Source organism: Stenella coeruleoalba, assembly GCF_951394435.1.
Source record: "Stenella coeruleoalba genome assembly, chromosome: 13".
In the NCBI taxonomy this organism is placed as follows: domain Eukaryota; kingdom Metazoa; phylum Chordata; class Mammalia; order Artiodactyla; family Delphinidae; genus Stenella; species Stenella coeruleoalba.
The window spans coordinates 41746102-41773662 of NC_137159.1; the positions used below are offsets into that span (position 1 = coordinate 41746102).

The following is a 27561-nucleotide window of genomic DNA, read 5'->3' on the forward strand; positions in this document are numbered from 1 at the left end:
GAGCCGATTTTCTCAGAAGGCATATTTATGTTTTGTTTTAGAGATGGTTTTAAATATATAGATTTAAAGATGTATGTAAAGAGATCAGTTGTTAAATATTTGAAAAAAATTAGTCTATAACCTAATCCAGAAAAAATAGTTTTAATTAACTTTCTTAGTTATAATAAATAACTCATATAAGTTATATAATTCCTCCCAATATTTTACTATAAAATTTCAAACATACAGAAACATTGAAAAGGTTTATGGTGAATATTCATATATACACCACCCAGACTCTATAGTTAACATTTACTGTACTTGCTTTAACACTTATATTTCCATTTGTACCTCTTTCCGTCCATAAATCCATCTGATTTTTGAGGCCTTTCACAGTAATTTGCATGTATCAGATCTTTCCCCCAAATACTTACTTCAGTATGCATACCTTTAACTAGAGTTCAGTTCTTTGTAAAATTTGGGAATAATAAAATGCATAAATCCTAAGTGTATCATACATTTCAGTAAATGAATATACTGGTGCAGTCCATACTCAACATGCAGAACATTACCATCATTCAGTCTCCTCTCTTCCCAGTAAATATCCATTGTTTTTTTCCCAACCATACCGTAGCTATGCCTGTTCCAGACTTCATATCAACAGAAGCATATAGTATGTACTCTTTATGTACGTAGGCTTCTTTCACTCAACATAGTTTTGAAATTTCCATGTTGTGACATGTATTAGTAGTTTTTTCTTTTTATTCCTGAGTAGTATTCCATTGCATGAATATACTAGAGTTTATCATTTCTCCTATTGATGGACATCTGGACTTATACCAATTTTTGACATTTATGAATAAACTATGAACATCCTTACATAAGTCTTTTTATGGACAGCTAAGTTACAAATAAGGATATATTTAGTTTTTAAAGAAATCGCCAAATCTTTTCAAAAATGGTTGTGCCATTTTATACACTCACCCACAGAATGTGAGAGTTCATGTTGATTTACATCCTTACCAACATTTTGTATTTTAATGTTACCTCTTAAAATTAACTTTCTCACCTTTTATCAGAGTTTTTCTTTATATGATTCACATGTTATTTTACATTGCATAGTGTCTCCCCCCCCCACCCTCTAAAGAAAGAAAGAAAACTTAAGGCAGTTGCACAGTAGTTTTGGTGTGATGTGAGACTGCTCATATTAAAAAACGAGGACTTGGCAATTTTTATTTTTGAAAAAAAAATTTTTAGAGAACTTTTCTCCTTGCAAAATACTTACTGAACTTTGATATCAAATTTGGTCATATTATAGGGTACTTCCTTGGCATTTATGGTGATGTATATAGAATATTTAATTGCACTGTTAACATTTAGACTTTTTTCCCCCATTTTCAGTAGGGTAATCAATTGAAAATTAAGAGTTTGTGAATGATTTAATAGACAAAATAAGCAGTTGTACAAAATTTTTTTTTCAGAGGCTTATTGATAGAATAGTTTTAATGTCCACTTCATTAAAATTGCTAAGAGAAATGTTTCTGTGTCTCACTTTTCACTTTTTCAGACTTTCTTTATTTGGAACATAAAAATACTGTGTAAAATTTGATTATGACTTTTTAGAAAATTTATTTTTTTGAAGCATAGCTAATTTACAATGTGTTAATTTCTGCAGTACAGCAGATACATATTCTTTTTCATATTCTTTTCCATTATGGTTTATCACAGGATATTGAATATAGTTCCCTGTGCTGTATAGTAGGACCTTGTTGTTTATCCATTCTATGCATAATAGTTTGCATCTGCTAATCCCAAACTCCCAATCCATCCCTCTCCCACCCCGCTTCCCCCTTGGCAACCACAAGTCTATTCTCTATGTCTGTGAGTCTGTTTCATAGATAAGTTCATTTGTGTCATATTTTAGGTCCCACATATAAGTGATATTATTTGGTATTTGTCTTTCTTTTTCTGACATTCCTCACTTACTATGATAATCTGTAGGTCCATCCATGTTGCTGCAAATGGCATTATTTCATTCTTTTTTATGGCTGAGTAGTATTCCATTGTATATTTATACCACATCTTTATCCATTCATCTGTCAATGGACATTAACGTGGTGTCCGTGTCTTGACTACTGTAAAACGTGCTGTAATGAACATTGGGGTGCACGTATCTTTTCGAATTATAGTTTTCTCCAGATATATAATCCCAGGAGTGGGATTGCAGGATCATATGGCAAATCTATTTTTAGTTTTATGAGGAACCTCCATACTGTTTTCCATAGTGGCTGCACCAATTTACATTCCCACCAACAGTGTGGGAGGGTCCCCTTTTCTTCACACCCTCTCTGGCATTTATTGTTTGTCAATTTTTTAATCATGGCCATTCTGACTGGTGTGAGGTGATACCTCATTGTAGTTTTGACTTGCATTTCCCTAATAATTAGCGATGTTGAGCATCTTTTCATGTTGCCCATCTGTATGTCTTCTTTGGAAAAATATCTATTTAGGTCTTCTGCCCATTTTTTGATTGCATTGTTGATTTTTTGATATTGAGTTATATGAGCTGTTTGTGTATTTTGGAAATTAAGTCCTTGTTGGTCAAATCATTGCAAATATTTTCCCTGACTCTGTAGGTTGTCTTTTTGTTTTTTTTATGGTTTCCTTTGCTGTACAAAAGCTTGTAAGTTTGATTAGGTCCCATTTGTTTATTTTTGCTTTTATTTCTGTTACCTTGGGAGACTGATGATGACTTTTAGGATTTGAAATTCACTTCTTCCGTAATTATCAACTGACTTCTAGTTTCAGGGTGGTTGTTTTATGGGTTTTTTGTGTTTTTATTTTGCTGTCATTTTTTTTTTTTTAAAACATACCTTTTCTGTTTAAAATACAGAGTTAGCATTTTAAGCAGAGCTGTGTTTAGGATTTTATTTACATTCAAGCATACAAGAAATGGACAGTGTGTTTGGGGGAACTTACTTTCAAATGAAAGATACCATGTGACAGCATTTTATGACTTTTTTTGGTTAACTTTTCCTTGGATTTTCAATGAAATAGGTAATTATAGATTTTAAAATATAGATATAGATGGAGAGAAAGGAGAGGGACACTACTATACTGATTCTTAAAAAGAGTTGTCTTTTCAACAAACAGTGTTGGGAAAATTGGATATCCATATGCAAAAAGGTGAAATTAGACGCCTGCCTCATACTGTATACAAAAATCAACTCAAAACTAATTAAAAACTTGAACATGAGACCTGAAACTGTAAAACTACTAGATGAAAACATAGGGGAAAAGCTTCTTGATATTGGTTTTGGCAGTGATCTCTTAAATATGACACTGAAAGTACAGGCAACAAAGCAAAAATAGACAAGTGGAACTGCATCATACCTTTAAAAGGAAGCAATCAACAAAATGAAAAAAGCAGCCTATGAAATGAGAGAAAATATTTGCAGACTATCTGATAAAGGGTTAATATCCAAAATATACAAGGAACTCCTGCAACTCAACAGCAAAAAAACAACCTGATTAAAAAAATGAGCAAAGAACTTGAACATACGTTTCTCCAAAGAAGACATACCAATGGCCAACCAGTATATAAAAAGATGCTGAACATCATTAATTATCAGGGAAATAAAAATCAAAACTAGAACATGGTATCATGTCATAGTTTTGATCTGTTAGGATGGCTATTATCAAAAACAAAACAAACCAACAAACACTCCCACAAAGTAGCCAGTATTGGCAAGGATGTGGAAGAACTGGAACCCTTGTACACTGTTGGTGAGAGAGTAAAATGGTGCAGCAACTATGGAAAACAGTATGGAACGTCCTCAAAAAAGTAAAAAATATAACCACCATATGATCCAGCAATCCCACTTCTGGGTATATTCCAAAAGAACTGAAATCAGAGTCTTGAAGAGATACCTGCACTCCCATGTTCATTGTAGTGTTACTCATAATAGCAAAGATATGAAAAAATCCAACTGTCATAAACAGATGAATGGGCAAAGAAAATGTGGTATATACAAGACAGCTTTAAAAAAGAAAATCCTGCCATTTGCAACAATATGGATGAAGCTGGAGAATATTCTGCGAAGTGAAATAAACTAGTCACAAAAGGACAAATACTGCCATGATTCTACTTATATGAAATATCTAAGTCAAACTCATAGATACAGAGAATACAGTAGTGGTTGCCAGTGGCTGGCGGGTGGGTGAAATGAGTTGGTATTCAGTGGGTACAGAGTGCTAGATGAATAAGTTCTAGAGATCTGTTGTACAATACAGTTAACAATGCCGTAGTGTGCACTTAACAATTTGTTGAGAGGGTAGATCTCATGTTAAGTGTTTTTAGGGATCTCATGTTAGAGATCTCTTGTTAAGTGTTGGCTATATCTATTACCTTGATTATGGTGATGGTATTATGGGTATATGCATATGCCCAAACTCAACTTGCACATTAAATATGTGCAGTTCTTTGTATATCAATTATACCTCAATAAAGCTGTTAAAAATGCCAACAAACTGTCCACCAGTTGGTTTATAATGTTTGCATCTAGTGATTAATGACTTTTATTGTAAGCAAAGAAATTACTGTATTAGACTTACATAGTACAAAAGTCAATTTAGTTAAAATAGGGGGCTATGTCTAAAGGAAGAAAATTCAGTTAGAAGGTTGTTTTAGTAATCTACTTAAATCTATGCTTAGATTCCTGGCTTGGGCAGTAGGGCAAGTAGTAGCCCCTTTCACTAATAAAAAAAACAGCGGGAAGGGAATTTTTCTTTGGGAAGATGATGAGATCCGTTTGGAACCATCCAATTATGGCGTGCATCTTAGACAGCCATATAGATGTTATCTACATAGAAATGGCTGAGTAGGTTTGGAGTTCTCCATCTGGCTTAAAAAAATTTGGGAATGACCATAGGGAACGTGGTTACTGAAGCTTGGAGTAGTAAATAAACCCACAGAAAGTATTTCAGTTTACTTTATGTAAACATATCTATGTATACATATTAAACAATATTAAGCCATGATAAAGAACTGTGGTTTTAATCACTAACGATAACATAAAACATAATTTGCAAGGTACTTGTAAATAATGGTGACCAAATAGAATGGTGGTCATCAGTGATTATTTTCTTATGTCAAATAGTTCAATTTACTTAAACAAGTATTTATTGAACAGCTCTTGGGACTTGTGTTGCTTTTATTACGTGGTAGTATCACAAAGACAAAACATCACTTGGAGAAGAACTGCACTTAAAACAGTTTATTGTAAACCAGGAAATTACAGTATCAGGTTTGCAGAATACAAAAATCAGCTTAATCACAATGTAAATAATGGGCTTTAGGGGAATATGACTACAGGGGAAAAAAATCCAGTTAGAATGTTGGTTTGAATGGTTTTAAGAGAGGGACTGATCTGTTCAGGTTTATATTTTAAATAGGGTACTCTGCCGGAAGGTTAAGTCAAGGATGGCAAGTCTGAATATGGAAATAAGAATAGGGGATTATTTTAATAATATATAATAATACTAGGATTAATAGAGTTATCAAGAAATATGTTAAATATGGACTTAAGTCTTATGTTAACTTACAGAATTTATTAGGTATCAGAGGAAATCTACAAGGACCAAAGCTGCTTTCTTATTTGGGTATGTAAAGAATGGTGGTGCATTCAGTGAAAGAGGAAATAAAGTGCAGCTCATAGTTAAACAAAAAAGAAACACTTGGGTATTTAGTTTTCTGATTTCTGGATTCTGGCATCTAAACTTGTGGATAAGTATGGTATACTAGAAGAGAATATTCTACCCTCAATATACTAGTAATAAAAGGTTATTTTTACTCATTAAGCTCTAGTTCCTACTCTTAACTTTTAAAGAGTTGAAACTGCTTTGGTGAATCTGAGCTATGAATCCACCTACGTGTACACCCTGACTCAAGTGATGAGATGAAATGGGTTTTCCTTAAGTACATAAGTACAAAATACATGTTTAAGGACGTGAGTTCTTTCTTTTCATCTTACTCAGGGTGTATCATATTCTTGAGTTGTTGCCTTGTATCAGTTATTTTGGATGAATACATTTGATACGAGCCAGCAGTTTTTCAGTGACTTTCTTATATGTTTTGCTTATTTGAAACAGTAAATAAAATCCTTAATTCTTGGGCTTCCCTGGTGGCGCAGTGGTTGAGAGTCCACCTGCCGATGCAGGAGACACGGGTTTGTGCCCCCGTCCGGGAAGATCCCACATGTCGCGGGGCAGCTGGGCCCGTGAGCCACGGCCGCTGAGCCTGTGCGTCTGGAGCCTGTGCTCCGCAACGGGAGAGGCCACAACAGTGAGAGGCCCGTGTATTGCAAAAAAATAAAAAATAAATCCTTAATTCTTTTTAAAACTGTTTTAGTTTTGATGGCTTTTTATATAAAATATTTAGTAAATAGTTGTATCTTTTAACCATACCACATTATTTTATAAGAAACTCTTGACTTTATGAATTGATTTTTAAAATCAATGATGGCTTTAGTTCTTGTCATTTAGTGAAAATGTATTTAATTCCCATAAAGGATTAATGCCTGAAATACTGAATTCAGAGATTGGCTAAAAATTTAACATCAAAAGAAATCCTGTTTGTAATTTGTTGAATTCTTTAAAAGTGTGTAAAACCTTTTCATACTCTTTGTCTAATTAAGTCTGCAAAGTTATTTATTAACAGTGTATAAAAGTAATTTAATCAAATTACAAATAGCACTGTATTTAACTTGATAACTGAGCGAAAATAAAAATATTTTCATACTAAAATTGTAGACACTATGCTAAATGTATATTGTATACGTTAATAATAGTAATTATTAATACAAGGTATACCTTTCCATACATATAGTACAACATGCATCATAATAAATATGGTTTGTAAAAAGCAGTTCTTTCTTGATAAGTGCACAGTCCAGTGACAATCAAAAAAGAACTCTGTTAATACTAGTAGTGGTGAAGAGGTGTGAAGCAGGGAGAGTTGACTGTTGTTTACTAGAGTCTAGTTTTAGCTGAAATGAAACAGAGCTTAAAACTTGTAAACTGAGTTGTATCCTAAGTGAAAGATAATCCACTATTGATAGTGTCATACAGCTTATTCAGCTTTCGTCTGTCTTTTCACAGAGCTCCTTAATAAGCATTCATAGTCAGTTTTTGGCAGCACTGGAATCACTGAAGGCATTCTGGGATGTTATGGATGAAATTGATGAGAAGACTTGGGTACTTGAGCCGGAAAAACCTACAAGGAGTGCTACAGCACGCAGAATTGCATTAGGTAGAGTAAAAAAGGATTAAAGAGGTTTTTTTTAAAGGTGTTTGATTGTATTTTGTATTACTTAGGAAAATGAATCTAAGATGACATTGGACTCTTAGATGACTTTTTTTGTATGAAGTCAACTATTAAAACTTTGTGAGATGAACTATGATTTCTTTTATTACTATGTATTTAAATGTAAATATTTCAAGTAGAAAGGGCAAGTACTGAGGTGTTTCATTACAAAAGGTGATGGTCTAATCCATGGAAGTAGCATTCAGAGATAGTATTTAATTAGCTTTCAATTAGCACAGAAATCGTGGAGTAGATTTTTCAGAACTTCCATTACTTAGGGAAAAAACTGTGTTAGAAATAATGAAGTCTTCATTCGTGAAACTAGACAAGTACGAACAAGTTTGGAAGTATTTTCTGACAGAAATATAGAGGAGGGTAAAAGAACCTGAAGTGGGCCATGCATGCCATTGAAGAGTAAAAAGAAAGCTTTACAAAATAATAATTGAATATATTTTAAGTATTTAATTTACTATAAATATATGAAATTAATAAGATGTGGAATAACCATAAATATCATCCTGGAAATATTACCATATTCTCTTTACTATGAGATGATTGTTTTATGTATTCTCATTATGAGCAAGCAATACATGAAGTCAATTTTAAAGCTCCACCTCTCAAGATTTTAGATGTTTTAAACTATATTTGAGTTCACAGTAAATACTATATAGTTATGAAGGATATTTTGATATTTTGATGTGAATCATATCTGAGTTAGTTTCTACCCAGGCATAATAGATTACCTGGGGGGAAAAGTGACATGTTACTATGAGAAGAGGAAAGTATAATTGCGCAGCAATTTTACAGACAGTACTGTTACTTACCAAGTTTGAAAAAGTCTTAACAGAATTTAATTTGGAATAATTAACCAAGTTATGGTATATTTGTGAACAAGTAGATACTAAACTGTTTTCTTCAAAGAAGTGCAGTAATTTATTATCTTAATGGCCCCATTAAAATAATTATTTCTCTTAGGTTATGATTAAATATACTTCTTATTTCTCATTGTTCAGCAAAAACAACCTGGTATTTATTCACTCTCCCTATATTTACCTTTTAGCTCCTTTTTTTCTTCAGGCATTGATTTGCCCTTTTAGGACCAGGTTTTCAGCAAATTAATCAAAAGACTAGTTAATACAACCATTGTTGTTAAGTGAAAGTACTTTCTGGAGCCATTAGGTGACATAAAGGCTAACATGGAATATGTGTTCATGTAAAAAATGCATTAACCAATGAAATTATAAATTAACTTTTTGTAATTTTGTTTTTCTTATTGAATTACCTGGACTTACTTTTTTTATTTTACTTGATTACCTCTTTTTGCTAGATCTGTAATAATTGTATTTATATTGTTGCCAACCTGAGCCAGAGGATTATTCTATAGTGTATAGAATTTATCAAGACATTTTTACCATAAAAATGAAATCCAAATTAAGCTTAACCACACTGTGTACCTTCAAAAAAAGCAATAAAATTTCTGAAATTTGTACATACTCTAGTACAGTTAAAATTTATAAAAGAATTTAGTGCCAAGTAGAAATAGCTTTTCCTTAGATTCTGTAAACTGTTAGTTGTTTTTGTTATTAAATGAACAGTTTCCAAAAATTTAATATGAATTGACCCCTTTGTTAACTTATCCAGGAAAGCTTCACAGGGAGATAAAGATTTCAGAAAATGTTTTTATAAAACTCAAATCTTAAACATTTATTTTTTACCATTTATTGTATTTTTAGTCTTTTACGTTTGTTCTGTTACTTTTCAAGACTATTACGATATCATTTAGATTATTTCTTAAACTTGTGACTTGTAATTTTTATATATTAAAGATTTTTCACTCCATAGAAAATTTTTATTCAAACTTTAATGCAATTCTGACCAGAAATCGTATCTAAATTAATTATATTAACTTATGGATTGGCTCTGTTTTTTGAAACTTGGGATCCCCAAATCTTTAGTCATGATCAAAATTTTCAAATTACTTCTTTTTGTTAAATTATAAATTAGTAGTATATTTACCTTTATAAAAAACTATATATATAATACAATTAGTTAATCTTTCCTTGAGTATACAATGAAATAAGTACCCGGACAAATACTCCTTTATTTTTTGTTTCATTATGTGTTCTACTTCTAAAAGCTTTAATATTCTTTTATTCTAGGGACTAATGCTTCGATAAATATAGAAGTAGACCCCAGGCATCCTACTATGCTTCCTGAGTGCTGTTTTCTTGGAGCTGACCATGGTATGAGATCTCAGGTTTAAATGTTTTTAACAGAATTATAAAATATTTGTCTACCACTGTAGACAAATAATTGTAATTACATATTATAATTAAAAATTAATTGTAATTAAATATTCTAATATATTAATGGTAAACATCTTAAATGAAAATGTCTCATTGTGAACTGTGTACTTCTGTGTTTTAATATATAATATATATGATTTAGATTTTCTAATCACGTACTTAGGAAACAAATCCTGTAATTAACAAGTATTATGTATATTTCAAAGTTGCTAATAGATTAGATCTTAAAAGTTTTCATCAAGAGTAAAAATCTTTGTAACTGCATGATAGATGTTAACTAAACTTGTAATCGTTTTGCAATATATACATATACCAAATCACTATGTTGTACACCTAAATCTGTAATACAGTGTTATCAATTATAGCTCAATAAAAAGAGACAAATTCTGTGCCAAATGTGACTTTACAAAATGACAGCAGCAAACCCTAAATTATTAAACTTTTTTTTTTTTTAATATTTGAAGTGGTAAAACCCCTGGGAATTAGGCTGAGCAGAAACATACATTTGTGGTAGGTATCTTTGCAATATAATTGTTACTTTTCTATGATTTTACAAATTTAATAACAGGTTTTTTTCGTGTTTTCAGGGATCCAGAAAATAGTCTGTTACAAAATTTGAAAGATGTTTTAGAAATTGATTTTCCAGCTCATGCTATCCTGGAAAAATCTGTAAGTCTTATCAGTGCTTTGATATTCCAAATAGTGTTGCATAATGAAAGTCAAATGTTCTTTTAGGCACCAGAGAAAAGTGAGGCTGAAAGGGAAGGAATTGGAAGAATATTATAATGGACTTCTGAACTGCAAGCGGCAGTTGCATCAAAGAACTTGTTAACCTTTGATTGGTGGTTATAAGTGTACTTTTTTCATGGTCATTGTAGCAGTAAAGTGATTAATGACATCTTTATTATTAAAAATAGGGGAAAGGTCCAATGTAGCTAATGAGATGTTTGGATTTTCTATACTATCTGCTTATGGATGACTGAAATAAAGTTCTAATTAGCTTGAAACAAGTGTTTGTGAAGGTTGGCAGCATAGTTTTTCAAAATTGAATAGAGACTACTACACTGCAAAAAAAAAACTAAGAATTGATTTTTGACAAAGCTGCTAAGAATGTAGACTACTAAAGTGGTGGGGATGTTTTTGTCTTTTTCCTTTAGTTGCAGAATTTTGAAGTTTAGTATAATCACCAGCTAATGTCAGTTCCTGTCTTTGCATACTGCAGTGGCATTATACTGATGTACATAGTGGGAATATTACTTAAGCCCAAAACGTCTTGTGAGCCAAAAATAGAATCTGCTTTTTGGTATATGTATATTATTTTTTGGATGAAAAAGGCAGCCCTCTCTTACAGATAGCTTTTCTAAGGTGTTAAATAGTGATGTGACTGTATTTTCTGTTAACAGCAATATAGTTACCTTTATAAAAATTTTATAAAAATTTAATAGCATCTAATACCATATTATTCACTTTTTAGTTTCACCTTGTGTATTCTTATAAATATTTCTTTTTTCCCACCACCCCATCCCCCAATATTTCTTTTCTCGGAGGATTTTTCTATGGATTGTGGAATTTGTTATGCCTACCAACTTGACGGTGCCATTCCTGATCAAGTGTGTGATAATTCACAGTGTGGACAGCCTTTCCATCAAATATGTTTATATGAGGTAAAAATAAAAATATCAGTAAGACTAACAGCATAGGAAATACGCATATTTGAAATCTAAACAATCTAAAATCAATAGTGATCTTTTATTGCCATTATCTCCTTTAACAGTTCATTCCAAATGTGTATTTCATTTCTTCGTGGCTACTAATGAATTTATAAATGTCCTAAAGTATCCAAGAAGTGGGAAAATGTATCTAGAATATACTCATGGACTGTTTATTGATGCATAACAAATTAAACTGATGGAACATTGGAATCTTTCTGTAAATATCTCATGTAATCACAATGCAAACTCTGTAAACTCATCCAAGTAGGAGTAATGGTGGCAATAAGGTGAAAGGGAGCTAGTACTGTAGAGTACCTATTACTTTTTCAGGCTATATTTAAGTATAGAATAAATGTAATAATACTACTTTTGATATTGAGAAGAATGCATTTTATGATCTAAATAACTCACAACACTCTTAAGTCAATGACACTTTATTTACTGTATACATGAGAAGTCTGCTTTCCTTCCTGTCTGCAGTCACTTGCTCTCTAGCACTCATCTTAGGGCACAATGGACATATGACTAACTGTATGTGCATCTATATACAAAATGACTTGCAGCTTTCAGTTTTTAAAAACTTCCTTAATATACCTCCTGATTTTTGTGATCAGAGATAGCAGCTGGTGCTAGCTGCAGTTTAACAGTGGAGAATTTAGGTAGAGATGTCAATTTACCTTATATAAAATCATAAAATACTAGGTCTAATTATAGAGATACTCTTAAGGGAACATGTGCTTTCTTTTGTAATAATGAAAATTCATTTAATTTTTAAAAATGGATTGCCTCCTGCTTGTAATTAATGGATTGAGAATTAACCCTACTATTGGTGATTAAGATCAGAATTAAGACCTAAATTTTAAAGAGCCTAGGATATCTTTTATAGCAGGAGTTCTTAATTTGTGATTAATGGATTTAGGGAGGGTCTGTGAACCCCATGGAGTTATTTTTGTGTACATCTGTTTTGGGGTAGAGAAGGTGCATACTTTTTATCAGATTCTTAAAGGGGCCTATAATTTGCATATAAATCAGTGGTATAGACCTTGAAATCCATACTGGTTTCCCCTTGTTATTCAGCATTTTAGTAGTTTGGTATTGGCTCAGGAGATGTTCCTCTTACTCTTGCAAAAGAAAATTAAGAAGGCAAACCATCTGGCATAAAAATATGATGCACTCAAAAAGAAAAATTTATTTGGAGTACCTGTAATATGTAATCATGTTGACACTGCTCCCTTTCTTCTCTTTTTAAAATCTTCAGTGGCTGAGAGGACTACTGACTAGTAGACAGAGTTTTAACGTCATATTTGGTGAATGTCCATATTGTAGTAAGGTAAGCAAATTATTAATCACATTTCATAAAATGTGCCTAGCTTTTAGTAATATATTTTAGAAGATAGCTATATAGTATATCAGCGTATATAAAATTTTTGGAAACATCTGTCAATCTATGTATTTAAACATTTTTTCTAAGATAAATTGTCCCTATTAACATTTTAATTTTCAGATTTCTCCTTTGATCAAAAAAAAGTTAACCCCTTTTCTAGATTTCCTAGGTGATCTGAACCTTAAAAAGTATTTTCCAAACTCTATCATTACACCATCTCTAATATAAAGCATTCCTCTTTTTATAAGCCACTTACCTTGAAAATGTCTGGGAGAAAAGCCTGAAATAAGAATGCAACATTTCTGTGAAGAACTGGAAACTTAAATTAGCAAAAGGATTTTATTTGATATCTTTAGAGAAAATATAAAGCAAGACATACTAATATCAAAAGAAGAAGAATGGTGAAGCCATAATAATATACATCTGCCTTTATCTCTTCACTAAGAGTAAACTGGGAAATTGTAAGCCAAAATCCTGTAGGACTGTCTAATTCTGTGACCTCCATACCAGTTGTAGAAGTGGACGTGTAGCAAGATGGAGAGCTTGACTTGTTGAACATATCTGGACTGGTAAAATCTTGATGGGGTTCATAAAATGAATTAGGGAACTGTATACAGCTGGATTTTTGTGGAGAACTTTTTACTCCATTCAGAAATTCTTGCGACTCGCAGTATTTTTGTCTTCTCCTTGTGCTTTCCTATGAGAAAATACATATGTGTTTGTTAGGTTTGAGTTATCCAGGTGTTTATTTTGTGTACTCTATAAGAATGCTAAATAAAATTTGTTACACAAGATCAAGTTTTTGTGTGCTTTTTATTTTCCTGAGAAGTTATTTTTAGGTTCTTGATTTTAAGTGTTTATGTACTTACCAGCATCAAATGACCAAATCTGGTTAATTTGATTGATTGGTTCTTTTAAACCAAGAAGTAGGCTATTTCTTAAATAATTTATAATCTAAAAATAGGATAGAATATGAAAAAATGAATTTTTTGGCAAGAAAAAGAAACAGGCTTAATCTTATGGGGATAAGAGAGTTATAATTAGAAGGACTTCTTTTGGTCGGTAATAATTAAAGATACTAGAAGCACTGGAGCAAGATGGTGGTGCAAGTGCTGTGCACCCACAGACTAGCCTTAGCTAGTGGCCTGCCCCCTGTAGCCTCCTGCCGGAGCACCAGAGATTGACTGACATCTTCCCATAACAGATCTCGAGAAGACAGCTGGTAAAAATCTTTATTTGTCCAGAAGCTTATCTAAGAAAAGATGCTCACCCTAAACTCCTAAGCAAAAAGGAATCAAGCAGTTTATACAAATTTCAGTTTCACTGTTTCAAAAGAGATGTCTCGAAGGCTCTTTAGCTTTTCCATTAAAAAGAAATAAATTATTGAGATAACTATAAACTACTCTTTACTGCCTGAGAGCTAACAAAGTCACATGCATGCAATGTTCCTAAAGTTTTGTCAGCTTTATTCACTAAAGGCAAAATGAGTTAATGGTTACTCCAGTAGGCCCATAAAGCATTGTTCTTGCACAAAGAAAAAGAAATACACCATCAAATCATATTTCTAAAGGCTGAGCGCCACAAGCAAGCTAACCTAAACTGCATTTACATATAAGTTACATGTAGAAGTGGATGATCTAGTTATCCCTGTCTAGGTAAGAACAGAAGTCAAACTACTAAAATTTCAAGATAGAATCATCTCTTGTGCGACCTAAATACCTTACCTCTCTTTAAGCAACAACAAATGATGTCAAATGGGAAGGCACTCATCAAAGGATTTAACCACCAGCCGTCTTCAGTTTACTGAGAGCTGTGACTGGGAGAGACAGTCTGGCTAGGGTTGGAAAACTGTGGCTCACTGGCTAGCTGCCTGTTTGTGAGTAAAGTTTTACTGGTACATAACCCTACTGACCACCATTGCCTTGCATTAGCAAGGGACAGCAAAGGGGCAGCAGCTCACAATCCTCCTTACTAGAAAACATCAGTCTTAGTAATTAACAGAGAACTACTAGACAAAAACAGCAAGGTTAGATCACACAAACCAATGGGATCTAACTGATATTTATAGAGTATTCCACTCCAAAACAGAAGAGTACATGTTCTTTTCGATCGCAATTGGAATATTCACCAAGATAGACCATATCCTGGGGGTTATGTAATAAACCTTAACAAATACAAAATTATACAAAGCATGTTCTCAGATAATAATATAAATTAGAAATCAGTAATAGAAAATCTTTAAACATTTGGAAATTAGACAACACACTTCTAATAACCAAGACATCAAAAGAAGTCTCATGGGAAAGTACAAAATTAAAATACTATATAAGGATTTATGGGATGCAGTTAAAATGGGACTTAGTAGGTCATTATAGCATTCAATGCTTATATTAGAAAAAACAGAGGTTTCAAATCAGTAGCCTAATCTTCCACCTGAAATAGAAAAAGAAAAGGAAAATACACCTAAATCAAGCTGAAAGAAAGAAAGAACAGGAAAATCTTCAACCATTTGAAAAATTTTAAAAACTCCTGAGTGGGTCAGAGACCCAAGAGAAACTTAAAAATATACTGAACTGAATGAAAATGAAAACGTATCAAAATATATGGGACATGGCTAACACAGTGTTAGAAGGAAAATCTCTAATACTAAATACTTATATTAAAAAAGAAGTCTCAATTCAATAACTGAGGCTTGTTTCTACCTCAAGCAACTAGAAAAAAAGAAAATAAATACATAGCAGAATGAAGGAAATAAAGAGCAGAAATCAATGGAATTGACAAAACAGAGAAAACTCAAACAAAAGCTGGCTCTGTGACCAATAAAATTGATAAACCTGACCAAAAAAGAGAAAACTACTGATATTTGGAAAGAAATATTACTATAGGCTTCAATTCCATTTAGAGAATTTAAATAAAGGAATACTATGAACAGTTCTACAAATAAAAATATAACAGCTTGGACGAAACAGACCAATTCTTAGAAAAGCACAAATTATCAAAAATAACTCAAGATGAAATAGATTAGGGGGTGGTAAACTGTGGTCTGCAGGCCAAATCCAGCTCAACACCTGTTTTGTAGAACCTGCCACCTAAGAATGGTTTTTACATTTTTAAATGGCTGGAAAAAATACTTTGTGACACTTGAAAATTACATGGAATTCAAATTTCAGTGCCATAAATGTTCTGCTGGAACTCAGCTATACTCATTTGTTTACCTATTGTATATGATGCTTTTGCACTACAATGCATAGTTGAACAAAAGAGAGACCATATGACTTGTATAACCTAAATATTTACTGTCTGGCTCTTTATAGGAAAGTCTGTCCACTCTTGAAATAGATAATCTGAATAGTCTTAGTAAAGAACTTGAATTCATAGTTAAAAAAGGAAAAGTAATCTCTAGGCCCAGACGGTTTCACTGGAGAATTCTCTAAAACATTTAAAAAGAAACACTAATTCTATTCAATCTCTTCCAGAAATTGGAAGATGTCTCAACTCATTTTATGAAGCAAGCATTACCTGATTCCAAAACCAGAAAAAGACAATAAAATAAAAAGAAAACTACAGACCAACAGTCTTCATTAGAGATGTAAAAGTCATCAACAAAATACTAACAAACTGAACCCAATGACGAATAATATGCCATGACCAAGTGGGGTTGACTCAAGGAATATAAGAGTGTTTCAGTATTCACATATCAATCAGTGTCATCCACCATAGTAACAGTATAAAGGTGAAAAATCGTATGGTCATATTAATAGATATGAAAAAGCATTTGACAATATTCAACACCCATTCATAATAACTCTCAATACACTAGAAATGGAGGGGAACTTCAACTTGATAAAGAACATCTACCAAAAATCTACAGCTAGTGTCATACTAAATGGTGAAAGGCAAAAAACTGGAAGAAACTCGTATGTTCTTCAACACTACATCCATACCTCAGAATACTACCTAGCAATAAAAAGGAATGAACTATCAATAGATGCAAAATTTGCATGGATCTCACGGGTGTTACGGTGAAAGAAATAAAGCCAATCTCAACAAGTTACATAGCGTATAATCTGATTTATACTGACATGCTCAAAATGACAAAACTATAGTGATGCAGAAAAGACCAATGCTTTCCATGGTTTACGATTGGGGAGACAGTGTCACTATAAAGCAAAATGAATAAAGTTACCATTATCAGGAATGGATAAAGAAGACATTAGAAGTATAACGAGAATATCATGAACTACACAGTGCTGACAAATTTGACAAGTTAAATGAAATGGACAAATTCCTTGAAAGATCAAATTACCAAAACTGACACAAGAAGAAAAAGAAAATCTAATAATCACTATTATCTGTGATACAGAGTAAATTCATAATTTGAAATTTTACTACAACAAAACTCTAGACCTAGATAGTTTTCTTTCTAAACTGTCATTTTTATGAAAGGCAAATCTTACTGAGACATTTTCTGAAAATAGACACTTCCCTCTAATGTAACATGTAATGACTGGAAAACAAAACCATACAAGGATATTGAGAGAAAAGAAAATTTACCAACCACTCTCTCTCAACAATGTAAATATAAAAATCCATAACGGAGAAATAGCAAATTGAATTCAGTATGACAACACATCACGACTAAATGGAATTTATTCCAGAAATAAAATGTTAACATTCAAAAATCAATGCAATTCATTATACTAGTAAAGGTGAAAAATCATATGATCATCTCGACACATCCCCCAAAACAACTTAATACCCATTCATGACTAAAATTTATTCTTCAACAAACTATAAATACAACAAAATTTCCTCAGCCTGATAAAGGGCATTTAGGAAAAACCTACAGCTAACATCATACTTAATGGTGAAAGAATGAATGCTTTTCCCCCTAAGATTAGGAACAAGGATGCCCACTCTCATTACTATATTGAGTAGTCAGTATAGTACTAGAGGTCCCAGCAGGTGTAATAAGACATGAAAGGCATACATGTTGGAAAGGAAGAATACTCTATTTACAGACAACATGATTGATGATGTAGAAAATCCTAAGAATACAAAAGAACTACTAGAACTAATCAGTGAATTTTAGGAAGATCCCAAGACACAAGGTCAATATACAAAATCAATTTTATTTCTATATACCGGGAACAAATAACTGGAATATAAAATTTTTGAAAAAATGACATACAATAGGATTAAAAACCAAAATATTGAGAAATACTTTTAATAGAAGATGTATAGGATATCTACACTAAAAACTACAAAACATTGTTGAAAGAAACAAATAGAAGTCTCAGGTTCATGCACTGGAGGACTCAATGTTGCTGGGATTTCATTTCCCTTTAAACTGATCTCTAGATTTAGTGTAGTCCCAATTAAAATCCCACTGTGCTGTTTAGTGGGAACTGACAAGGTGATTCTTAAGTTTTATGGAGGGGACCAGGAACTAAAATGGCCATGGCATCTTTGAAGAAAAGAAAGGGGTTGAAGGACTTAAACTACCTAATTTCAGAACTTGCTATAAATCTACAGTAATTGATACTGTGTGGAATACACTGATAGAAAAGAGAGTCCAGAAATAGACCCACGCTTATATAGTCAGCTGACTTTTGAAAAACGCTCCAAAGAAATTTAATTAGGAAAAGGAAAATCTTTTTAAGAAATGGTACTGGGGTAAACTGGCTTTCAATATGGAAGGAACCTCAACCCCTATCTCACACCATACCCAACTGATTTGAGATGGCTCACAGACCCAAGTATGAAAGCTAAAACTATAAGCCTTCTAAAAAAATATATAGCAAAGTAACTTTGTGACCTTGAGGTAGGCAAAGATTTTTACAGAAAAAAATAATAAATTGATAAATTGAATTTCAAATAAAAACAAATACTTCCTGCTCATCAAAGACACTGTTAAGTAAATGAATAGGCAGGCTGCACACTAGGAGAACATATCTACAATGTAGACATTGGACAGGAGACTTATATGTGGAATATATAGAGAATTCCTACAAGTTAATAATAGAAAGACAATCATTCAAATAAAAATGGATAAAACTTGAAAAGACACTTCACAAAAGAAGGTATATGAATGGGCAGTCAGCACAGGAAAAGGTGCTCACAATTATTGGTCATCAGATAAAGATAAGTGGAATCACCACGAGATACTAATATACACATGTTGACTAAAATTAAGACTGACAAACACCAAATAGTGGGGAGGAGGTGGAATGACTGGAACTCACATACGTTACTGATGGGAGTATAAAGTGGGAAGTATTTGTCAGCTTTTTATAATGTTGAACATACATCTGCCCCATGACCCAGCAATTCCACTTCTCAGGACAAACAAAACATATCCATAAAAGGACTTGTGTCAGAATATTCAGAGCGACTATATTCATGGTGGCTTGAGACACGGGCAGCCCAGCTACCCACTAATAGGAGAATGGATATGCAGATTATGGTGTAGTTATACAATGGAGGGTTGAAAAAGAGCACTCAAGAATATCTAAATTTTGTCACCAAGCAACATTTGTCTTCAGTTTTATAAATGGGAACTATAAAATGTGTCCTCTTGAAGTAGATTCCTTTGTATCAATTTGAAAATAAAATAAAAAGGAAATGATGCTACTGTGGTTTTATAACAGAATAAATGCAAGAGATTCCTATTAGTACGAAAAAAAGCATTTTTCTCTCTAGATACACTTGTATGCTTGCTAGTTAGATAAGAAATGCCTAACTTGTAGGCTTCTAATTTTTGCCTTGGCTGCCAGGAAGTTCAGAGCTAAATTCAGTGCTCAGTTTAATGATTAACATCCCAGCTGCCTGATTAACCAACTGTTTTTTTTGGGGGGGGGGGCATGGGGGGAGATAGAAGATGGGGGCATTATCTTGTTCCATATTGTAAACTACCTGAAACCATTTGGAAAATGACGTTGAAATCATATAAAATGTTAGCCATTTTGAGAAAAATTTTTTTTCACTGCAGATATGAATACCTTGTATGCTTCTCCTTGTCAAAAAAGGTTAAATTAGGAAAGACTTTTGCTGTTGCTTGAATGAGGCATCTGCTAAAGGTGAGTCACTAACCAAACAAATGATCGGATGATATAAAAGTCCGTCATTTTGAAATACAACCACAGTGACAGGGACCCTCTCACATCTGTTTATGAGTTAGACTGGAGGAGCCAACGTAACAGTATGGAATACGGTGAGTCCCTCATGGATCGTAGACGGCATAACAAATTCAAGTGCACTTCGTTAGATTCTCGGGCTAAAGAAAGAAATCAGATCTGCACGCAAGTGTGCTCACTGTCATTCTGTTTCTATGATAACTGGTTTTGGCTGCTTTGATTTTATCCACTGGATAGGATATTTTCTGTCCTTTCTCATTTAACAAAACTGTACAACCTTGGCCCTCAGGAGAAAAATAAAAGTCTTTATTCCCAAAGGGCATATTCTAATATAATATTAAGGGAAACAACAACAAAACGCCTCTCACCTGTGCTGTTTCACTGTTGGACAACCCAGTCAGCTTCTCCTCCTCTTGCACTTTTCTCCACGTTGCACAGGACTCAGCAGTTTTCTCACTGTGGCCTTTTTTTTCTAGTAACCTATTTTGCATCTGATTGACTTGCTTTGTTGCAGCCTTTCGTGAATCAACCTGTTGATACAGAGTAAGTAATAATATATAAGGAAAACGTCTGACACTTGTAAAAAAAAAAAAAAATGCATTCATGTCCAGATTCTTGAAAATTTTATACTTGCCAAGCTTTGAAAAAAGGAAGAAATAAGGAGGAAACCAACAAATGGAAATTACAGAAAAGTACAGTAGTTGGCAAGATTCAGGCCTCTTCTCCTCAATAGGACAAGACCAATAAAAATTAGTGTCACTGTCATGCACTCTTTAGAAATTATCTCTATAGATAATTTGCTTACTGAAAACAGCATTTTTACAGAAAACTGTCACATATGAAAACTGCACATGAATTCATTATTAACCTTTGCTGGGAGTGGATCCAGGACATCTTTTTAGTTTAAATTCTTATTAATTAGAATCTTAGTTTTCTGTCATTGAAGTGAGCCTAATTAATGTGAACATAATTAGGAGCTTATGGTGTTGCTTACTTTTTTATACAGGTAAGTTAACCTTTGAGCAGATGAATAACAGTCCATGTCATCTAATACTGTGTACCAGTATCAGAGGTTAAATTCTACAACAAGCTTGCTGTCTCTGAGGTTTCCTTTTCACACCATGCTGTTATCTGGGGGATGACTGACTCTCAATAACCTTGAAGTAGACACAGGGCAGATGCCACAATACAGTTGGAAGACTGAAAGCCACAGTGAAGATCCTTATGTGAAGTATTTGTTCAGCAGCTTCATGTTTACAGCAGCTGAAAGTGCCATCACCTGTTTTCATGGGTTAAATAGGGGGCAGAAGATAGGAACAGTACAAGGGGAAATAATGGAGTAGCCAGTGCCAAACTAGAGAATGAATTACATTGGCTGAGCAAGCAGAGCCTTAATTTGTAGTCTCTCAACTTTTAGCTTCTATTGCCAAGTGTGTTCACTCCTTCCCTTTAAAATATGCTGGTGTTTTGTGGCTAGGTTTAAGCTGTCACAACACCATTCTTTATTCATCCCTCCTCCTGGATTCCAGCTTCTCAAAGGATAGCAAAGCCATTGCTTCTCAGTAACCTGAAAATTGGAATTGCTTTCTGGTCACTCAGGGGTTCTTTATTTCTACCACTCAACTCTCCCCAACTCCTAGAAAAATTCATGTGTAACCACCTTCTGAGCCAGTTTTCCACTGAAGTTATCTTGGTAATAAATGCCCATCATACCACTTGTGTGAAACAGTGTTTCCCAAGGCTGCTGTACATAGTTCTATCTTAATAAAACACTGGCTTGGCAATCATTATGAGATGTGTTCTGTGACAGAAAGGATTAGTTGAGATACTGAGAATTTTAGTGCCTCCTATATGCTAGGCACCTTAGGTATAACAGTTTTTGGTCTGGGCGCCTCTGATGTACAAACAGAATTCGGTCTAATATATTCAGTCCTCTCTGAGGCCTCCTGGAAGAGACAGTGCCTCCTGGACTTGCTGTCAGTTGGCTGGATGGTTAAGTTGTGCTGCCATGAACACGTCTATATAATAAACAAAATGATACCCAATTTATGGAAAATTTCTATTTCTAGGGAAACTTTTAAAATGGTAAGAGTGAAGTGGGATCATGAAGTCTAACCCTTAATTGTGAACAGAGTAAAACTTTTTCTCAAAGATAAAAAAGTAAATATAGAAGACACTCTGGGTATCCCACATAATCAAACAGAAGGATACTATCCAAATGTGTGTCACTTTCCAGAAAGTGGCTATTCAAATAAGGTAATTTTTGTTTAACTCTTCATTGGCACGTCATACTGTTCTACAAAATAAGGAATACTTTTGGACTCCTAAAATTCAGTAAGCAACAATGTGCTTATTATTAAGAATTTATATTCTTTTTCTCATACAGAAAAGAAATATGAAGACAACTTTAATAGAATTATTTTGAGAATTAAAGCTCAAGTAAGAATTCTGTAAGCTTTTAAGTTCAATACAAAGATTACTACTACCAGTAATAATCTATTCACCCCTGGATCTGCTATACGAACCTCAGATTCCGGGTGAATGAAGAAACAAACTTTTTCTTGTCTGAAATTAGGATAGCTTGAACATTTTAACTATGACCTACAGCTACTCCTCTGCCTTAGTAAAGTGTTCAGGAAGGATGAGTGGCTCACTGTGCTCAGGTGTCTATAAAATTACAAAATGGATTCACGCATCAGAATAAGGAGGGAGATATTGGTAAACTGATGAAAGGATCCACTGCTGGCTCTTGAGGAAATGGCTTATTCAAGGGTTGAATTGAGGCCTCCTGTAATGCTGGTTTCTAGCTTGGCTTTAGCATTGTCATCCAGGAATTCTGGAGCTTTAGCTCACCTCAATAAGCATTCTTACTGAATATGGTTTCCTTCAGTGAATTTTGGACATTACATCCCAATGGATGGCATAAATAGACTGAGGTAGCCCTGATGGTAAGATTCTTCTAATATGACAATGCCAGAGCCTTCAGAACTACTAGAGAGTAATATCAGCTATACATAGTATCATTTTGATCAAGGCAAATGTCCCAAAAGATTTGCTTTTCAGGAAAAAATATCAACATCTCTACTACCTTGACAAAAAGTTCATTTCCAATTTAACTCCAGTAACAGTATTTGAGGACTTCAAGAAGAAGGTTCAGCTTATAGGGAACAGTTTATGATGCCTAGTAAAACCCAGTATTGGATAAATCCCTCTGGGTTTTTTTGCAAAAAGATGCTATAAGTTTGCTGAGATTCTTATGGTGATGTGCTATTTTATAATACCTAACCAAAACACATTTTTGTTATCACTACTAAATTTAAAAGGCACAAACCACTTATACTGAGGGAAATAACACTTAAAAAATTAAACATTCATAACTTTCCTTTGAATACTGAATCATAGAAACGTTTTATTTATCTAACTATATATGTTTCCTGGTCCACTGACTTCTTTTTAAGTATCTTTATCCAAAAATTACAAGTCCAGAGTTCATTATTTATTTTGTTAAATAATTAGATCCATGTATAGAGTAACAAGAAATATCTTTAGCTACTAATGAGGGGATTCTGTCTAAAAAGAGAGAAATTTGGGGCCATGTGATTGATATTCATTCTGGACTTAAAAATGATTTTTGTTATGGAAGCAATCAACTGTGGAAACGATCCTTGATCATTTAGGAAAACTGAGTTCAGGACAGTTTACATTATCATACTGTGCTTTTGATCATTTTCAAGTTTGGTTTTTGCAGTATTTCAAAATCTGTCAACTTAATTTAAAAATAAAAAATTTAAGGTGTGGTCACATATGGTGAACCTATATAATCATCAAATATATTAGTGTACTCAAAATACTACAGAAATAAAGTCATTATTCAGTAAATATTGATCTGCTATAAAATATATCCCCGATTCATCTTAATGTCTGTATACTGAGGCTGATCATATTGTTAACAGAAATTAGCTAAAGTCTTAAGAATGCATATTATTCTTAGTGTTTTCTTTTTACTCATAATCAAAGTGCTCTAATCAAAAGGGAAGAACAGAATATTTTTGATTGAGGCTCACTGGAAGAAAATGTTTTATGTTCTATCTCTGCATATAAAAATGGTTTCACCACAAACATCCTTTGAATTTGATGAAACTGAAAATTCTGGTGGGTAATAATTAGAATTTTATATCAGAGGATATAGCTATCAGTTTTTTAAATGGCTTCTTTTATATTTCAATTAAGTTTATGAAACTGAAAAACTACAAAAAAGGAAAAAATCTACTTAAATTAGTGTGGATTAAGTGCTGGCTGTTACTGCAAGGGAAATACTATGTCAAGGAAAATGGCTCTTTGTTTTGTTGCAAAAGTGGTAAAAACACAAAAGTCAATAAAACTGTTAAAATAAGTCTCAGTAATTACCAAGATCAAAATGCAGTGGCTTTTTATTAAACATGAACTTTTGTTCTGCCTTCTGCAATACGTAAATAGTGCTGACAATTGGTTTGTGAGGCACTTGCTACAATAAAATGTAATTGTATCATGAGAGAAAGGTGACAATCAGGAGATCATGAAAAAATTACATATTCTCACTGGTAGTTAATTAGCCATGCAAAACCTCCTCAAACAGATATTCTCTTCTATTAGGAATGATTACTATGCAGGCCTACAGATGTCAATACCACAGTCATTCAAATACTTCTTTCCCTACTAATTGAAGGTTGTAAAGCTCTGGTGCCAAGGTTTTGCTTCCAAAGAGCTAATTTATGACTAGAAGGATATTTTATGTCTTCAGTTGCAGCAGCTACAAAATTCAGCAAATCAGAACCATCTGTGCACTGATACTTGACTCACCATTCATCTAGCAGCCTATCAGTCACATTAGTTTGCATCCTGCATTCTTGGCTCATGAATACTTGTGATGATCCAAAGTTCACAAGAAATATTAAAAATGAATGACATCCTGACCCTACCTTAATGTACATGCATCAGGAAACAAAGCCCTCCATTTTTTTTTTTTTTTTTTTTTTTTGCACATGGGCAGCGTCAAGTCAGGATTAGACATTTAGTTGCCTGTCCAGTAATGTTGTTGATAGCAGTCTCAAGGTTTCTCCCACCTTCTTAAAAAATGTTTCAAGTTCTAATTCTTTTGTGTTGTTTCCAGTTCTAATTTTTTTAAAAAATGTTGCTGTGAGGGAGTCAGTTGGAAGATAAAGTGGAAGGTGTAACTTTAAAAAATAACTTTTTGCAAAAAAGAATTGTTTCTATAGATTGAAGAATCAGCACATACAAATATTCTGGTAAAATTTAAGAATATTATTACCACCACCAAATTATGGCCAAGAGTAAGCAAAAACAGAGGGATGGCTAAAGAAAATCTGAAGAAAAGCAGCAAAAAAGGTTTCCATGAATAAAGCTGGATTTGCCTTTAATATCTTATCCTAGTCCTATCTCTATGACATCAGTAACTGCTTTATTTCTTTAATAATACACAACAGGCCACAGATCCTACTATTTTTCTCTTGAAGACAACAAGTCAAAGGAACCTTCAGTAAAATTTCTCGGAGCTCAGGGGATATAAGAATTAGATATAAGTAAGAAACAGGACTGTCAGACTCATTTTGACACCTAAAACAACTTCATTTGGTACATAAGCTTCACAGAGGTCATCACTGGATTCCAGGGACTGTTACTTACCTTTTGATTATTTGGAGTACGCACATTTAAGCTCTCTCCTTTAGGGGAAAATTCCAGTGGTCCTAAAGGTATTCCACTTGGGTTCAGAATTTTCTTGAGCATTTGATAGTTTGGCTTTTCATCATATGCTAAATTATGAGCACATACCAAATACTGGGCTATTTCACCTGTGAAGTATTAAATTTTTTTAATGTCATTCATAATGGGAAAAAATTTCAAAACTCCAATATTCTCAAAATCTCTGTTGTTTTTCTCTTACACAAGCAAGTGCACGCACACACATACACCCCCTTCAAAGAAACTAAGAATGAACAGTTCAACAGGAAAGTACTCTTTAAATGATATCCAAAAATGACTGAAATCTAGTGACCTACAGACTGGACAAGATGGGAGAAACTAGTGGGTTTTTTTTTTTAACATATCTTTGTTGATAATGTTTACAATTCACTCATCAAAAGAAGCAAATTTTTAAAATTATAGTTAGTGATTTTGATTTATAGGATGCAACTACTAAGAACTACATGAATAATATGACAGAACCAGCCATACTTCACACTTTTTTTCTGAAATTTTAAAAATTCAGTTAAAAATACATTTTTTGAAGTTTTAAACATTCAGTTAAAAATGTAAACAAACAAAAATACCAAACAAAAGCAAACAAAAAATACTATAAACGTCCTTACTTTAAAGGAAGAAATCATTGCAAATTGTAATTAAGGCTTTGATTTTGAGATTACAACAGTTCATTCAGAAATGACCTTGAATTCTACAGTTTTAGCCGTGACTGACTTTAGAATTTGCCGAACCTCGCTCAAGTCCTGCATACCTAGCTAGCCCAGGGCAATCATGGCATAGCCTTTCTGATTTAGAGCACAAGGATGAGAAGTTGCCACCTTTCAATTTTTCTCTTCCGTAGAATGGTATAGTAACCTCCCCACAAAAGAAGTTATGAACTACAAACTTTGAAATACAGTACAAGTAGAGTCAGTAACCAAAAATTAGAAATATATAGCCGCTTTACAACAAATGTAGTTTGCATTTTTGTTTCAGGTGGAGGTTCAATCTGAGATATAAGTGATAATACCATACACTGTTTAAAAACTGGCATATTTTCATTTGTTAACAGAGATGTTTATACTCCATAAACTAGTTTTTCAAGCCTTTCCTCTTCAAAAACTTATTACTGACCCAGACACAAGTACCTCTTACTTTCTCACTAAGTTGTTCATATCCTATGGTGGGGAAATTGGGGAAGCTTCGTGGCTTGTCAGAACTGACTTCCTAAATCTTTGCTCCCTTCCAGGCCTACCTCCTTTCAAGTGGGGAACTGCAGAGACACTGGGTTTCACTCCCTACAGGTAAAAATTCCAAAAGGAATAGTCATTCTCTCCGCCCCCCCCCCGCGCCCCGCCCCCCCCCCCCCCCCCCCCCCCCGCCGGCACCAAGGAAAGTCAGAGAGTGACCATTTTACACTGTATTGTCCACAACTATTTTCCAGGAACATAAGGCTATTGCAGCTAAAATGAAAACTCTTGGCTCCAGAGTTTTTTTGGTTTTTTGGATACTGTGGCAATTCTGCAACCTTTTTTCCTCTCTAATGTATAAGATGTCAAATTCTGTTATCTAGCACTCGCTCGACCAGATCTCTGTAACTAGGAAGTGCTGCAGCTTCATCACATTTATAACTCATGTTTCCAGAAGCCCTTTGTGGGGGCATCCAATTCTTGAAGAGATGATCCAAAAGAAAAAAGATTAACTTACATCCACTACCATTTTAATATGAATATTCTGTTGTTCTTTGTTCCTTTCAAGATTGGTAAGCCCAGTTTGGTATATATTACAATTCTATTAACCAGAATATCCCAAATGAATAAGAGAGCTGAATATGTTGGGGACACTTTTCACAAATCACTGTTAGAAGACAATGGAAGACTCCTGGCACTCCACCAGCTGACAGTAGCTGTGCTGCAAAGCCTTCATGGGTCTCGGGTTTGAAAAA

General features: G+C 33.5%; 2 protein-coding genes across 8 annotated transcripts in view; one reads left to right on the top strand and one right to left on the bottom strand.

The window, feature by feature from the left end:
- Positions 1–27561, top strand: part of FANCL (FA complementation group L) — a 91907-nt gene that overhangs the window by 62343 nt on the left and 2003 nt on the right. For 3 of the 4 annotated variants that reach the window (XM_079940513.1, XM_079940516.1, XM_079940515.1), the window contains 7 exons: positions 7138–7288; positions 9502–9585; positions 10113–10158; positions 10236–10317; positions 11196–11312; positions 12619–12690; positions 26866–26920. In XM_079940513.1, the coding sequence (XP_079796639.1) occupies positions 7138–7288; positions 9502–9585; positions 10113–10158; positions 10236–10317; positions 11196–11312; positions 12619–12690; positions 26866–26920 (607 nt within the window). Of the gene's footprint in view, positions 1–7137; positions 7289–9501; positions 9586–10112; positions 10159–10235; positions 10318–11195; positions 11313–12618; positions 12691–12992; positions 13128–26865; positions 26921–27561 lie in introns of those variants that run through there. The other variant, XM_079940514.1, reaches the window with a different exon arrangement.
- The window catches only part of VRK2 (VRK serine/threonine kinase 2), a gene marked incomplete at its 3' end in the record, with an annotated part of 97869 nt that continues 83404 nt past the window's right edge, over positions 13097–27561 (bottom strand). For 3 of the 4 annotated variants that reach the window (XM_079940511.1, XM_079940509.1, XM_079940510.1), the window contains exons 11-13: positions 25563–25729; positions 20249–20410; positions 13097–13441 (exon numbers count right to left, since the gene is read on the bottom strand). In XM_079940511.1, coding sequence (XP_079796637.1) covers positions 13097–13441; positions 20249–20410; positions 25563–25729 — 674 coding nt within the window. The remainder of the gene's footprint in view (positions 13442–20248; positions 20411–25562; positions 25730–27561) is intronic. The other variant, XM_079940512.1, reaches the window with a different exon arrangement.